Source organism: Hirundo rustica, chromosome 13 (assembly GCF_015227805.2).
Source record: "Hirundo rustica isolate bHirRus1 chromosome 13, bHirRus1.pri.v3, whole genome shotgun sequence".
In the NCBI taxonomy this organism is placed as follows: domain Eukaryota; kingdom Metazoa; phylum Chordata; class Aves; order Passeriformes; family Hirundinidae; genus Hirundo; species Hirundo rustica.
The window spans coordinates 12,892,582-12,908,447 of NC_053462.1; the positions used below are offsets into that span (position 1 = coordinate 12,892,582).

The window sequence follows — 15,866 nt, forward strand, 5'->3', positions numbered from 1 at the left end:
ATCCAGTTCTGGGGGAGAAATGCAGTGCTCTCCATTTAACTTCTCGGGTCCTTAACCCTGCTTTCAACTTGATGTGGCCTTGGTCCTTCCGCTGTGTGCACAGCAGACCATGCTGGTGAGAGATGCTCCAGCCTAGTGGGTGGACCCTGAGAGGAGATCATCCAAGGGTCTGTTCCTTCATTCCACCACTGCAGCTGCTAAGACCTTGGACTTGCACCCATGGAATGACCCAGACCTCTATGAGGTCCCTCCATGGCCGTGCCTGTTGACTACATTTGACCTCTCCCACTTCTTCAGTGACAATCCTGGGTGCATCTTATTGCCAGCTCACACCAGGACCAGATATTTAAAGGAGATTACGGGATTTCGCAGTGCCATCCAGGTCTCAGAGGCATGGTGAGCTCCCAGGTTACTTCAATACAGCCAAGGGTTTGCCTTCCATTGAGCTACATTGGTTAAGTTTGGACCCATCTGTAATGGAGAAGATCCCTATTCAATACCTTCCCCAGATGTCCCACCCATCCGTTGTAGGCCACCTCTGCACATGGGCTATCTCTGAGCCAGCGCAGGAATGGGAGCTTGGTGTGTGTCGCTTCTTCTCTGCGGGGTTTTGGACATCTGGCATTTTACAGAGCAGGGCTGTGCTGGCAGATCCTGCCCCATCTGAATCCATCAGGTATGCCCTGGCCTCTCCTGGGAGGCTGTAAGAGGAACAGGAAGGCATAACAAGGGTAAGACACAACTACCTGAGTTTTATTAGGTTTAATTGTCCCTATTTTATTATACGTGAATGCATAAAGAATGTTAATTGAATCGATTTCAAATACCCAGAGCAAACGAGCCACTCGATAGAGACAAGCTGGGAAGGGAGCGATTCAGGCTGTCAGTTCCTCAGGCCTTTCCTGAATCCTCCCTCCTGTACCCACCAGGCAAGTACGGGAAATTTGTTCATTTATTGCTGCTTAATAATATATACTCATGCAGCGTGCGCGCCGAGCTCTTTGCATTGTCAAGCCACGTGCGTTGACGTGGAAGCTTTGCCTTCCCCTGTGCTGCTGCTGGTGTCATCTCCCAGCCTTTGCCTGGTGATGACTTGATGGAGCGAAGGCAAAGATGCATCAGAATTGAAAAATGACTGGGGGAGCCCAAACAGGGCTCTCTGTCACCATCCCAGGAGTTGCTGGACTGTATTAATTGAGCATCTATCAGGGACATGCACAGTAGTAGTAGATCCTCTCCCTCTAATTAAAGCAGCCGCACTGGCTTTGTTTTGAAGGCCGGCCAAATTTCACTTCAGTGATTTTCAGGATGGTTGTCCTAGTGGCAGTCTCATCTCCCGTGAAGAATTGTCCTTGTCTCAGTTTAGCCATCTCCGAAAAATAATCAGCTTAAAACAGAAGAAAGTGCTACATCAGATAAATAGAACACTCCTTGAATTTAATTTTCCTTTTTCCAGCCGGTGCCTTTTGATCTGCTGTGCTGCCACAGATACACAGGGATATGGAGGATCTGGATTGCCAACACTGTCTCAACAGCTCCCCATTGGATCTGTCTCTCTTGGCATCCTCAGAACTTGGGGGCAAGGCTTGTTGGTGGGTTTTGAAGGGTGGAAGATCTGCTCCCTTATCTTGTGCATGGGTTTCTTTCTTTCATCTTGTGTTTCCCATGGGATCAGCTTGCAATCCATGTTTCCAGTGATGAATAGAGCTGCATGTCATGTCTCTTCACAAGATTTCACCCAGCCCCAGTTACTTGCTTAATTACTTGGAAAACCCCTTCTGTCCCCGTGGTGAGGACACTGCTGGTGAACTTCCTTTGCACACAGCTCCTGGCCAGGCAGCTCAACAGGCTGCCAGGTGCTGCATGCCTGGTTGTGGGACACAGCTGGGCATGTGAGTACAGATATGGGAGCATCCCTCAGCAGCTCCAGGTGCACCCTCCTTGGCACTAAATTATCCATGAGGAACCTTGTTCATCATCATGGATGGATTATGCGCTGTACTAAAGCTGGACCTTCCTCATCCAGTCCCTAGAGATGGGCACTTTGCATGGACCAGTGTGAAAATCAACACAGAACCAGAGCCCCATCCCATATTTCCTGCATCCCAGCCCAGCAGGCATCAGCATCCTCCCCACACTGCTGTTCTCTCCATCTGCCATCAGCACCCAGCTATGCCTCCAGCCCTGGAGCATCCTCTTCCCAGCTCCCCAGCAGCCAGAGGAGGGTGGCATCAATCCCTGCCTGTTTTGTAAAGCAAGGCTGGAGTTTTCTCTTGGCCATTTGCTAAACAGCTGGAGTGCTCCCTGTATCCAAGGAAACCTGCCTTAACCTGCTGCTTACAGGGAGGCTTCAGCTGGGCAAGTTTCTCTCAGCTCCCAATGCTCCTGGGTTAAGGTTTTAGGATGTCCATGAGGTGACATCTGCCTTTTTCTTGCCCTCCCAACCTGCTGCACTCCCCACTTTGGAAACGGAGCCTGTGTAGAACAGAATAGGAAAACCCCTGCTTTCCTCATTTTTTTGCCACTTAGTCGAAGTTTCACAGAAAGAGAGGCAGAGCCTGGAGGCTGTTTTTCTGCTTCTATTTCATTTTCCTTTTCCTTTCTTCTTCTTCCCTACTCCCAACACTTGCAGTGGGCGAAGTGCAGTGTAACCACCCACCACAGAGATGCTCTGTGCTGAGTCTTCAGCTGGGGTCAGGTGTGGGAGCTGAGCATCACCGGGAGAGATGTGTGTGAGAGCTTGGGAGGAGGTGGAAAGAATAAAAATCCAGGAACTCGGGAGAGGCTGGGAGAAACCTGTGACATCACAAGTGTCTGTGACTGTATCTGGGGCCTTCCACCTCTCTCCCAAAGCAGGAAACCTTGGAAGGAGCAGGTACAGCAGAAAGCAGGCGATGCTCTCAGGTTTCTCTAGGCTCTTCTACTGGCCTATGTTTACTCTCCAGATGTGGTTGTCAGCAGCTCCTTGTCCTGCCAAGCCACTGCTGCAACCCTGATGCTCCAGAGGGCGGGTCTCTGCCCTGCCCTGCAACAGCTGAACCCATCCCATCCCATCCCATCCCATCCCATCCCATCCCATCCCATCCCATCCCATCCCATCCCATCCCATCCCATCCCATCCCATCCCATCCCATCCTATCCTATCCCATCCCACCATGTGACACTCTCAGCATCCCACACCCTGCATCCCTGCCCCTCCTGCTTTGTTCCTGCTGTCCCTCCTCCTCTCTTGAAGCAGCACTGATCCCAGTTCTCCTTCAGAAACTCACAGTCAAAGATTTCCCCTTTTCCTTCCCCATCTGTCCCGCTTGGCAGCTGGGTGCAGAAGGAGGGTAGGAGAAAACTGTGGCCCTGTGGGGTAGATCAGAGCAGCTGTGAGATCATCCTGGGGCTGCAGGGGTGAGAGAAGGTGGCCAAAGCTCAAGGAACAAGCCACGGGGATTTTGCCTGAAGGCAATTTGGGCAAGGAAGGGATGGAGGCCATACTGGATTTTCCCAGGGTTAGGAGCAGCATGCTGAGGCGAGCAAGGAAGAAAGAACTTCTGTCCCCTCCTTGTTCCCATTCACCTCTGCCACCCCAACCCCAGACAGATTTTGGGATCACACTCATCATCCCAGACAGATACTGGGCTCACACTCTGCCCTGGTGCCGGCGGGCGCGGCTCCGGTGCCTCGTTTGGCTCCGGTACCGTCTCGCTTTACACCGGCACATCCCGTCAGCGCATCCCCGAGCAGCCCCGGGAGGATAAATGGTGCCGTGAGAGCTGGAGGCCGCTCCTCTCCCTCCAGCACACCCATAACCATGGCGCAGTAATGGCTGGGCTGTGCTAAAAGCCTTTTCCTGCCCGCGCTGGAGCGGGGCCGGCGCTTTCCCAGAGCCGAGTTAATGCAGCGGCAGCTCCGGAGGCGCAGCCCTAAGCGGGGTTAACACGGCGCTCCCCCCGCAGCTCCCCGCGCTGCCGGGAGGTTAAACCCTGCCTTGGCCTCGCAGGAGCTGCTTGGTCTTCAAGCCAAGGCGAGAGCGCCAACGCTTCCCGCTCTCGGGTTAAGCATTTCTTTGGCTTTCCCTAAGGTGGCAGTGCGAATCCCGGCACTGCAGCATCCTCCCGCAACCCACTCCTTCAGCTCCTGGGTGTCCCCTGCCTCCCAAAGCACTCGGCGCTGCTTCCGGGCTCGGGCTCCATCCGTGGCACCCCGCAGCCCCACCTGACTGGGTACCGCGACACGGGTGACCACGACCCTCCAGGGAGGAGGATGCGCTGGGGGGCTGGCAGTGAGGAACAGCTTGAAGAGAGGTTTGGGAGGGTTGACAAGCTTCCAGGGGCTGGTCAACAGGAGGAGAAATGCTGGAGAGGCACGGAAAGCTGGGAAAAACAACAACAACAACAACAACGACTAAAAAAAAAACAAGAAAAAAACCCCAAAAAACAAACACCCAACCCCCAAAAAACAACCTTATCTCGGTTTTCCACCGATCGAGAGAAACAGACATTATTGCTTCGTGTTGGTGTGGAGAAGTTTTAAAGGGTGATAAGAGGGTGTCAGGATGCCTTGGAGGCAAAGAAAGGACACTTTACGTGCCAGCCTGGTGTTTTCACTCCTGTTTTGCAAGGTCTGTCCTCGGCATTGGCTGTGCAGTGCAGTTTGACTCGGGGCAGACCCTGGCCATGGCAGCGGGCTGTCTCTTTCCCCCAGGGAGCCCCACTGCCCCCTGTACCCCTGAAGCTGCTGGGATACCCCCGGGGATCCCTTCCACCTCTAATGAAGACCCAACCTCTTTCAGAAGTTTCATTGTGCAGTCTGTAGACTGATTGCTGCCTGTGTGATCCTCCAGCCTTCCAGGGCATGGTGGCCAAAACAGGTTAAAAACTATCTGGTTGGCAAAAATACCCTGTAATTTCCTCTCCCTCTGATCACGAAGTGCCCCCTTAGGAATGCCAGACAGCCCTGGGCTGCAGGCACAGATTTGGATTTACTTCTGTTGTTCAGACCAAACAGCTGCTAAGGGCGTCAGTTATACAGACATGATGATGTTGTCACTTTATGTATCATTTTTATTTCATTGCTCTCCAATGTTTGTAATACCCCGGAGCTCAGAAGCTTAAATAACAGCTCTCCCCATATTGATTTTATCCTTCGCCATTTGGCACTCATTCATTCCTTTCCCTTTGAGTTCCTAATAATCGGGATTTTAATGGAGCAGCATCCCGCTCCTTGCTTGGGCAGTGGCTGTGGCCAGCCAGAGATGGCAGGGGAAGGGATGGGAGCAGGACAGTAGTTTTCTCCAGAGATGGGGCAGATGTGTGTGTGATGCTGCATTGCCTCTTGGGCTCCTCCTTACCAGAAAAATAAAGTTAGCACCACGAACAATGTCTTCACTCAGTTGCAACAACCTTGAGGGGAGTTGTGTTTAGGAGCAGCCCTCTCTGGCAGGATTTTGGGGATGGAGCAAGGAATCTGATGGTGCTGAAGGAATTATTCCACAACAAAATATGTTTTTTGACCTCAATGAAAGCTGCCTGTGAAGTGACCACGCACTTTTCCTGTGTTTTCTCTGCATGGAGGTTTTTTGGTTGCTCAGCCTGGGGCTTCTGTGTCTGAGCCATGGGACTTGGACTTGGGAACATGCAAAACCTTGTTTTCCTGCTGTTTTGACTGAGATGTGGTGGTGTCTCTTGTGGCAGGACCGGTGTGAGAAGGAGCTCTCTTCTTGCCAGTGTTAATAAGCCATAGGTGGAAATATTTATCATAACTTGGTTAGATGCTCTGAAACATTGCTGTGGGAGGTGAGGGAGTGAGGGGAGCCCTGTAGCAAAATGGAACAACTGCTACTGAATCTGCCTGCTCAGCAGAGCCAGGTCTGTACACAGACAGGTCAGACTGGCACAGCCTGGTCTGCAGGCTCAGCTCATCTCTTTGATTGTAGAAATTCCATTTGAATAATCTGCACACGAGGTGGCTGCTGGACCCACCTCTGTCACGGTGGGAAGCAGAGGTCTCCATCAAGACGCTCCTCATTCCAGCACCAGGAAGAACCTGGTGTTGTTTCAGGTCTCCTTGGTCATTTCACCTGTAGGCGCCATCTCCAGATTTGAGCTGTGTGCAATGTTCAGTGTATTTGGAAAAGCAAAACCATCCTTTAATATTTAATCAGTCATTAATCACATTTATTTATTTTACTCATCTGAACTGCATCACTAGTATTTCACTGATAGTTATTCATTTTTGAAGCTCTCTGCTGAGGGGGAAACCCTCCATTGTTTGAGACTGGGGTCCAAATCTGCTCTGTCTGGGAATGGTCTGTCTCCAACCCTGCAGGGCTTTCCCAGAGCCTCCCCAGCTCCCTGGGAGGAGCGTGGCTGGCAGGGCTCTGCTCAGTGCAGCTGCTGTGTGCATGTTGGTGAGCTTGGCTCTCACAAACCACAGCCTTGCCTGGCAGGGGGAGAGGGTGCTGAGCAAGGGGAGGGGGCAGTGGGAAGATGGGCTCTGGGGACCCCATCCCGCTGAGAAGCTGGGCTGTGTTTCACATTAGCTGATGCTCCTGTGTGGTTTCCAGCACTAGCCCAAATGCAGAAGCTTGTGGCAAAGCAAGCTTGGATGTGCTGCAGGCATAAATCAACTCAACCTTTCTGTGTAAGGATGGGGAGGGACTCTTTTCAGACTGGTGGGGTGATGGGGGAACTCCTCAGAGCTAAGAATTGCCCAGCCATGGGCTGAAAGTTGTGGGCACTTACCCCTTTCAGATTTCCCTGCACTGTGAGATCTTGGGCTTTGGCTTTTCCCTGCTGCTATTAGATGTGTCAGAGCAGGGGTGATACAGGTGCCAGTGTGAAGAACAATATGGCATAGGTGTCCAGATGTCTTCAGGGCTTGCTGGTGTCCTCTGCTGCTTTCCTGCCCTGCAGTGTGTCCTAAATGAGCATAGGGACCTGGAGTTTGACCTTGTTAGTGCCTGTCACCAACCAAAATGACACGAGAGATCATTGCAATTATTTGGCGTGCTGCTGCAAATGCCTGCAGCCCTCTTCTCCTTGGCCCCCTATGGTTCCCCCAGCTGGCTGCTTCCCACACACGTCCCTAATCCTGCAACTTGCCTGCCCTCCTCCTCTTGATCCTCCATTTTCCTCTGCAATCCACGCCTCATCCTCCTGCAGCCTCACTGCAGGTCCCCCACCTCTGTTCACCCCACACCCTTGCCTGGGAAGGTTAAAATAAGCTCCACCTGGAGTGTGTTCAAAGGCTAATGTACATCCTCCCTTAATTATTGATCTGTTTATTGCAGATACTTTGGCAGGACGTGGCCACAGCTCGCGCACCAGGCTCCTGCCCTCGGTTCCCCTTGCAGCTCGCGGGGGCCCAGGGCGGTGTTAGAGGGAATGACCTGGGGACCTTATGCCCCACCTTGAGGACAATCCCACCAACACCCCTGTGTGCTCCAGAGTCTCCCAGGCTAACATCTTCAGCGCAGTCCCACGGGAACAACAAAGGGCTTTCCTGTGGAGCCCCCTCCAAGCCCCTCTTTCTCCCCAGCTGAGCAGAACTCGTCTTTCCCCCACAGCAAGGCCCCCTCCTGTAAGGTGGTGTCCGCTCCCAGCGTGTGCCCAGGATGTCTGGCACAGGGGATCAAAACACAGCGATGCCATTGAGCCCCAGCTGCTGCTGTTCCTGGGCAGGGAGAGATGAGATGCTGCGTTAGTGGGATTGTTACCGACTCTGCGCACCCATGTCGAGAAACAAGGGTGGCAGTGCCCGGAGAGGAGGGCTCAGAGGAACAGTCCTGCTGCTGGGGCTGCTGCCAGCCTGTCACCTTCTGCTCCAGGAACTCCAGCTTTCGGGTGATGCTGGAGAGGCATCAGAGTAGGAAAACACAGAGGGGGGAGCAGCCTGTGCCTGCTTCTCTCCTGTGAGGTGAGGTAGCTGGGACAGAGCCCTTCTTGCTCAGCCCAGGGCTGCTGGCTAAGCCAGGATTTGCGGGTCCTGGTTCCTTTGGGTTTGGCATAGTCACTTCTCCCTGCATGGTGTGTTGGGAGTGGGACCAGATGTCTCACTTGCACCCATTATGGAATGAGGAGACATTTAAAGTGATTGAAGGTTTCCTGGACCCTCTGATGGACCAAACGACCATTCCAAGCAGCTGTTGCCCCAACTCATCCTTGGGCTGAGAGAGATAGCAGAGAATTCTGAAATGGTGCCCCGTTGGGGCCTCAGCCATCTCTCTAGCCAGCTGTGGGGGCTGGAAGTCCCTCATCCCCCTGGTGCTTGGGAAGGATATTTGGTAAAAGCTGCCTTCCCTACCCTGCTGTAGATAACAGTAATGTCACCAGATGTATTTGGGAAGCAGAACCCTACAAAAGATTTTGGTAAATCGTTTTATGAAGAGTTGTATTATATTGATTTCCTCTCTGCTTTGCCCTGCTCTGTCACCCAACAAACTCCCCAGGAAGAAAGTTCAGTAACAGGCTTGGAGGCATGGACAGGCTGGGGAGCTGATTCTGAAGCAATTTAGCTTTCTCACAAGGGTGGATGGGGATATGGAACGTGTTTCTCTGCCCATGTGCAGGAGAGAGCTCAGGGCAAGGAGGAATCGATTCTCCAGCGAGCTGTGGTTCAACCTGGAGGCTTGGTAAGGGCCTGAGATGAGCACTGTGAGCTCTCTGATGAGCTGTGTGTCATGGACACTGTTCCTTTTGTACAGTTTCCTCCCCAGCATGTCAGCATCTGCCTAAGTTTCCATGAACCAGGCAGTGGTTCTTGAGGGAAGATCCCAGGGGTACAAGTGCCTGGCTGGAGGATTGGGATACTTGGATGGAACCTCACAGTGCAAGGGAGCAGGAAGGACTTGGCATGGATGTAGCTCTTCCTGCTGTTCTTAAGAACATTCTTGAAAAAAAAGCTGAAGGTTTGTGGCTTAATTGATCAATTGATTTTGATTAATTTTAAAATCTGGAGCAATTTTTCTTACACCAAGGTCCTGCAGCGTGGGATATTCCAGGCACTTTGTGACCCACTGCAGTCCCAAACACTCCACTTGTCTGTTAAGAGACTGAGTTAGGATTTTTGAACGAGGAGGCTTGATTTGGGGAAAATTGTGGATGCTTCTGCTCCTTTGTCCTGGCAAGGGTTGTGTTTTTGACTGCGTGTCCCAGCCACTCCCATCACGAATTTCCTGCCTGGTGCTGACAGGCGAGCATCTCTGAGCTTGTAAAATGCCCCGAGAGAGGTGCAGATGGCAGGACATCAGAGCAGCGATGCTGGGACTGTAATTCCCGTTATCTGCCTGCAGCATGGCCATCTCCAGCGCCTCCTGGGACTTCTTTGCAGCTCCCTCCCCAGCTCCTCTCCCAGCAGCTGCCCTCAGGCTTTGCAGCCCGGCCCCTGCTTCCCCATCCCGGTCTCGGAATTCTCCTCTTTCCCCCAGCTGGAGAGGGGCCGGCTCTGCCGAGGATTGCTGCTGGATCAAAGAGCTGCCTTGATTCCTTGATGGCAGCTATAATCTGCTCCACGTTATTCTTTTGCCTATTCCTTGGGCCTTCTAAGACATTTGTTTCAATTTTTTTTTTTTTTTTTTTTTTTTTTAAATAATTGCTGACATCCTCCCAGGACCACCTCTTGGACATTGCAGCCACGACCAGACCTTGTCCCCTTTAGGCACATTAATTCAGGAACTGCCTAAGTGGGAGACTGGTTCAGGTCCCAACACTGAATGCAAGCACAGCAATATTTGTTATCTTCATGACAAGACTGTTTCTTTAGACCTCACTTTGAATATGTTTTCTCCTGATTTTTTTTGCTCCTGATAATTTGAGCAAACAGTCCTCAGCCAGATGCTTTCCCCTACACTTTTTTATCAGCCTGGCAGAGTTTATGGTCAGGCCATCAGCTGGAACAGCTTCATCCTGCCCTTGTCCCCACATGTCCACATCATGGCCAAGGTCAACCCAAGGTTGGACTCTATTCCCACAGGCTGCTCTCCAGTGACGTCCGTGAGCTGAGACCTTCACCTTTCATCACACAGCTGTCACTGCTCAAAAATGATTGTCCCACACACCTTTCCTTGGCCCCCGTTCCTGCTGCTCTTCCTGCAGGTTCCCAGGGCCATGTTGACCCAAGTTCAGGATGTGACCTTGCCTGCTGCACAGGGGTCCTCCTGCCAAGCACTTGCAAAACAATACAGGCATCAGATCAAAAGATGTTTCCAAGCACTTCCCAGGGTGGTGGGAACAAGCAGCCTCTTCTTCAGGGAGCAACACTTCTGCTGCTTGTGTGCCTGCACAGCTCAGGTGAGAGGCAAATGCCTCTGAGCACCACAGGGGCGATATTTTCCTCCCACCGTCCATATCAGTGATGCCATGGGGGATGTGCCCTCAAACCAACCCTAACATCCCTCCCTGGAAACTGGCACTAGCACCTGGGCATTTACTCTGCAAGCTGGACCCTGTCCAAGGCGTAGCTTTTGGGGTCTCTCTGCAGAGGGGCACACGATCCTGCAGGCGAATTGCCGAGGCAGAGCACAATCGCCTTTTCCCTGCCTCTCCTGTCCGAGCCCACACCCCGCTCCCCGCCCGGCACCGCTGCCCGTCAGAGGTGTGCGAAACGATCCTGCTGTCGGCAGATCTGCAGATCCTTCTGGACGGGAGCGGGCCTAGGAAAACGTCAGCTCATCATTTTCAGTGAGCACGAGTGGTGTTCTGGTAAGAGGGAGCGGGGCGGCGCGGGCCCCAGCGCGGGCCTGCCGGATCGATGCGGAGATCAGAGGCTCGAGTGGATGTCGGAGCTTGTGATGACTGAGCAGATATCAGACCACGGATCTCTCTCTGGTCATGCCCCCGGGGGCTGTGGTGTTTGCAGGCAAGCAGGGCATCAGCAGCCTTTACCTGTGATGCTGCGGGTGGCAAAGGGAAAGATGGTCCCCAGGGGACGGCCAGCCTGAGAGCGAGAGGTTAAAGGCAGCTGTGCAGGCAGGAAGAGTAGCACCAAAACCCAAACAGCCGCCTTCACCTCTGCCCGTGGTCAGGAGCTCCTCAGGCATTTCCTAGCCCTGGTCTTTTTCCTGGGATGAGTGTTTCGGCAGCAGCTTGTGTCCCCATGCAGAGGGAGCTGGGATGGGGCAGAGGAGGAGCTCTCTGCAGAGGAACTTGGGGTTGGCTTTGGCCGAGTGTATCCCATGGAATTTCTGGAGGCTCCCAAAGGCCGGAGGAAACCCAGCCCCTGAGCCCCTGTGGGGCAGAGTTCTCACAGGAAGCGCTGATTTCATTCTTCATGGAGATGCTTCTTGAAAGAGCAATTTGCCAGCATCCCTCACAGCAATAACGGCAAGGCCTCTGCTTGAGATACCATCTCTGTGCTCTGACAGCCCCATCACTCATGCCCTGCTCCTGCCTCCCTCTTCCACAGGGACAGGAGTGAGGGATGGAGGCAGGGCTGGAAGCAGGAATGATGCCCACCACGGGCAGCTCCCATCTACCCCCATCCTCTTTTGGGTCTGGGTGTGCAAAGGTAGCGCTGCTCTTGCTAGCGCTGTCCACACACAGGTGAGGGGAGCTGGCTTTGAGCAGGGGAAGCAGGACCAGGGCCACCGAGCTCTGGTGGTGGGTGAAGGCTGGTGGCTCATCTGCTCTCTGTGGCAGGGACTTAGCTGTCACTGCAGCCTCTTCTTCCTGCCGTGCCCTCAGGCACCCAGCTGGATGCTCTGCTCATCCCATTCCCCCACTCTGCTTGGCCACGTTTCCTCTGCAGGAGCAGATTTATCTATTAGTGGCAGAGGAAGACGTGGCTTGGCACTAATCCTTCTCATCAGCTGCTGAAACAGGGCCTGCCTGACACCAGGTGGCAGAGTGGGGTGGGCAGAGTGGGGTGGGTGGGCTCCTGTGTCCCCCACACCTGGACAGCCAACCTGAGACCTCCATAACTTTGTGGGTTAAACCTTGGCTTTGCAAGCTGAGGGCAAACTGGTAACTGGATTGCAGGGGATCTGAAAAACCTCTCTGGCTGAGTTTGTGCTTTGTTAGCAGCTGTACTCTGCTCCAGGCCAAGGGGTGACCCCACACCCTGGGGGACAGAGGGTCAGGGTGCTCGTGTGTGCGCCCTGGCCAAGCAGTGCCACCCTGGCACCTCCAGGTGACAGCGCTTCCTCCAGGTGACGGCAGCTTCCTCCAGGTCCCAGTGCAGATGTGCCCAGAAGAGAGCCTTGCTGTGCTGCAGGACTGCAGTGGGTCCCCAAGGACGGTGTGTGTCCCCTGAGTGTGTCCCCACCCGTGGTTACCCTGTGGTGACATGCCAGGGTATGCTGATGGCCTCACACTGGTTTTATATGTGATAATATGATCGATGTCCGGTGCCATGAGGAGTCTGTGACCTTGCACCAACTCCAGTATAAAGGAAGCCCTGGTGCCATCCTGGTTTTGGGGGCAGTGTGACATCCTTGATCCCCGTGCTGCTGGGGGATGAGCCCACATGTTGACTGGGCATCGTGGGGTGCCTGGTGTTCCCCACGGTCAGGGCAATATGACATGGTGCCCTCCATCAGTGCCTTCTGCAGTCTGGTCAGAGGGCTGAGCCACAAGAATGGCATCTCTGATACAGGTGGGGAAACTGAGGCAGGGAGTGGAAAATGTGCCTGGGTGTTTTCCTCTCTGGTGCCTCTGGATTGGAAGATGCTTCTCATGGGAGTGGGAATCTACAAAGTTCTCCCCTGTGCTCCTCTCTCTTGCAGTGCCAGGCACTCCAGTGACCTCTTTTGCTCCAGGTGTTTCACTTCAGTAATTCAGAAGACGTGGGGCTCAGGGAGAACACAGCCCTCTCACCTCAATATTTCTTCTCTAACCCAATGCCACTGCTTCCACTGGGGAGCCCTGGCAGGAGCAACCCTGGTGAAGGTGCCTGGCACCCCAGAAGACCCTGTGGGAGCAGGACTGATGCCTCGGAATGAGCAGCCCCTTGCACATCACTGCCATTCCCAGGGCTTCTGACGTGGCTGGGCAGCAGGGGGTGAGGACTTGCCCAAGCAGGAGCCCTGCTCGTGTCCCACGGGGAAAGGCTCCCTGCAGAGGGCCATGGGTGCACAAATCCCAGTTGCAAATACTCTCAGCGTGGTGGAGTGCTTTTCCACCTTTCGCTCCAAATCCTGTTGCCCCTCCTGGAGCAGGATGATCCTGGGCATGTAGCGGAGTCTGAAGGTGTTGGCTCAGCCTGTGCTGTCTCTCCTCCTTGTGCAAAGCCCTGTGCTTGGCAGAAGTAGACCCTTGAAATATGTGGAGTCTTGCATCTGTAATTCCTCCCTCTGCCCGTGCTCCTGCCTGCAGCACCATCCCTTTATTGCTGTGTCTCTGTGCAGAGGAGCAGAGACATGAAACTATTGGGGAGAGGAAAAAAGAAAAAAAAAAAAAAAAAAGCATGCAGAAAAGCGCTGTGGAAAAGCAGAGCAAATTAAGCAGAGCTCTGATCTGCTTGGGTTTGTGCTTGCCAAAAATGCACCATGCATCTTAATTCGCTCTGCTGTTCAGCTCGCACTCACTGCTCTCCTGATGCCATTTCGGCGCTCTGAGCTCAGCCTTTTCAACACTTCAGTCTTCCTCTTTCAGGATTTTCTTTTTTTTTTTTTTTTTTTTGCATGTCTGATTGCAGAATCTGCTGCATGAGGGAATGGGGAAGCCAGGGGAGGAAGGACGGGAGCCACGACCCTGGGTGCTCCTACCTGTGCTTCCCGGCAGCCGGCTTGGTCCCCAACGCATTTTTTAGGGGCTGGGGTGTTGCATCTTTTCTAGAAAGTCCTTCCTGGGTGCTCTTCTGTCGCTTTTTTCACACCCAGCCGTCTGATCAGCCTCTCGCTAGGATCCTCCAAAGAAGAAGAAGAAAAAACATTTAAATTGCTGTAATCCACACTGGCTTTTATTCGCTTCCAGTTCAGTTTAATCTCTCTTTCCTCTCCACCCTTATGTCCGGGTTGGGGGAGGGGGGGGGAAACCCACCCAGCAACCAAGCGAAAGGCAGCATCGTCCTCCAAAAGAGCTTGAGAAAGCAGGAGCCGAGCCAGAGCCCCTCTGCTCTCCCCCGCCACGAATTTAACCCCAGCTTCAACTTTCCCTCCGCTCCCGGGGCTCAGCTGGGCTCCAGCAGTGGGGTTTTTCCCCTCTCCCCCCCTCCTCCTACACTGATTTTAGCCGAGAGGGAGGGGGGTGGGAAATCCTTTTTATTGCGGAGCCCGGTTCTCTTTGCAAGCCTTCCTCCTCCTCTTCCTCCTCCTCCTCCTCCTCCCCTGCTTTTTGTGCCCGCCGCATCAGGGCTGGCCAGGCCGGGGGAGGGAGGAGATGGGAAGGGGAGATCGCCCCCTCCTCTCCCTCTGTCTGTTTTTTTTGCAGGTGTGTCAGTTTTAATTCTGCCCAGTAGGTGGGACTTGGTGACTTTCGCACCGTTTTTGTTATTTATTTATTTCCCCGGCTGCTTCTCTCCCTCCCTCCCTCCCCTCCCATCCCTCCCTCCCTAGCCTCCCGTTGCGATCCTCCGGAGCGGCTGCGGGAGCGGCGGGCGGCCGGGCCGGCATGCATCCATCCCCGCCCGCGGCCGCGGCCGCTGCCCTAGCGGGAATTACAGCCTCTCCCAGCCAGCTGCCAGCATGATTTCATCTGCTGGAGGATTTTTGCAGCTGATCGCTTGAGGTTTTGTTGTTGTTGTTTTTTTCCCCCCCCCCCCCCCCCTTTTTTTTTTTTTTCCTCCCTCTGTCTTTGTTTCCTTCCCCCTTTCCCCCCCTTCCCCTCCCTCCATCCCCCCTTTCCTCCTCCTCCTCTTTTTTAGAAGCAGCAATCGGAGATGGATGTCTCTCTTTGCCCTACCAAGTGCACTTTCTGGAGGGTATTTTTGCTCTGGAGCATTTGGGGAGACTATCTGCTTTCGGTGCTGGCTTGCCCTGCTAATTGTCTTTGCAGCAAGACAGACATCAATTGCAAGAAGCCGGATGATGGGAACCTCTTCCCTCTCTTGGAAGGGCAGGATTCAGGCAGCAGCAATGGCAACACGAGCATCAATATCACGGACATCTCAAGGAACATCACTTCCATGTAAGTGGGGGTCCCCCCGGGCTCCCCCTCCCGCGGCAGGGTGCGGGCTGGGCTGCCCGTGCGGGGCTCAGGTACCCCCGGCATCGCTGCACTGTCTGGGCTCAGCCCGACTCCCCGGGCAGAGGATGCAGATCTGGCTTTTCTTTACCCCATCTCCCCCCCCAAAACCCCCCCCCCCCCAAAAAAAAAAAAAAAAAAAAAAAATCCCGTAAAAAGCCCAGCAACAGTTTGGCCAAGGCTTAAGAAGAATAAAGTAAATGAGATCTGATTCCTTAGCAGGAGAGAGAGCAGCAGGCAAAGATGCTAAAGCTGCTGCTTCCTTTAACTGTTTGCTTCTGCAAGGGGAAAGGGGACGCCACAGCCACAGACCGCCACATATTTACACAAATTGGGCAAGAAAAGCAAGTTCTGAGCTTTTTTTTCTTTCCCGAGACTTTGTATCCAGTTAAAATATCATCATTTTTTACATCCCCACATAAGAAAATGCTCCCTTCCCTGCCCTGGCTGAGTGTATCTGGGGATCTGTGGTTTCGCATTTTTAGGAGAAGAAAAAAAAAAAAAAAATAGGACAGTGAGATGTCCCTTAAGTAGCTGATTTGATTCACATTGTTATAATTTGTAACTCGTCGTGGTGCCGCGATAGGATTTGTGCGTTTTAGGTTCGGGGTGGTGGCGGTGGGGAGAAGCATCGGAGCAGCGAGATATTTTTAGTTGAGCACTTTGCGTTTGTTTGCATGCTTGTTTATCTGGAAAATCAACTTGAAGTTGCATTATCCTTGTTTGGAGAGGCAGTTAGCAAAGCCCATGTTAATC

At 53.3% G+C, this 15,866-nt stretch overlaps 1 protein-coding gene across 5 annotated transcripts in view; it reads left to right on the forward strand.

The window, feature by feature from the left end:
• Positions 1-14,120: 14,120 nt before the first annotated feature.
• The window catches only part of NTRK3 (neurotrophic receptor tyrosine kinase 3), a 206,220-nt gene continuing 204,474 nt past the window's right edge, over positions 14,121-15,866 (forward strand). For 2 of the 5 annotated variants that reach the window (XM_058422340.1, XM_040077027.1), the window contains exon 1: positions 14,513-15,053. In XM_058422340.1, the coding sequence (XP_058278323.1) occupies positions 14,806-15,053 (248 nt within the window). In that variant the 5' untranslated portion in view covers positions 14,513-14,805. Of the gene's footprint in view, positions 14,358-14,512; positions 15,054-15,866 lie in introns of those variants that run through there. The other 3 variants (XM_058422338.1, XM_058422339.1, XR_005702949.2) reach the window with 3 other exon arrangements.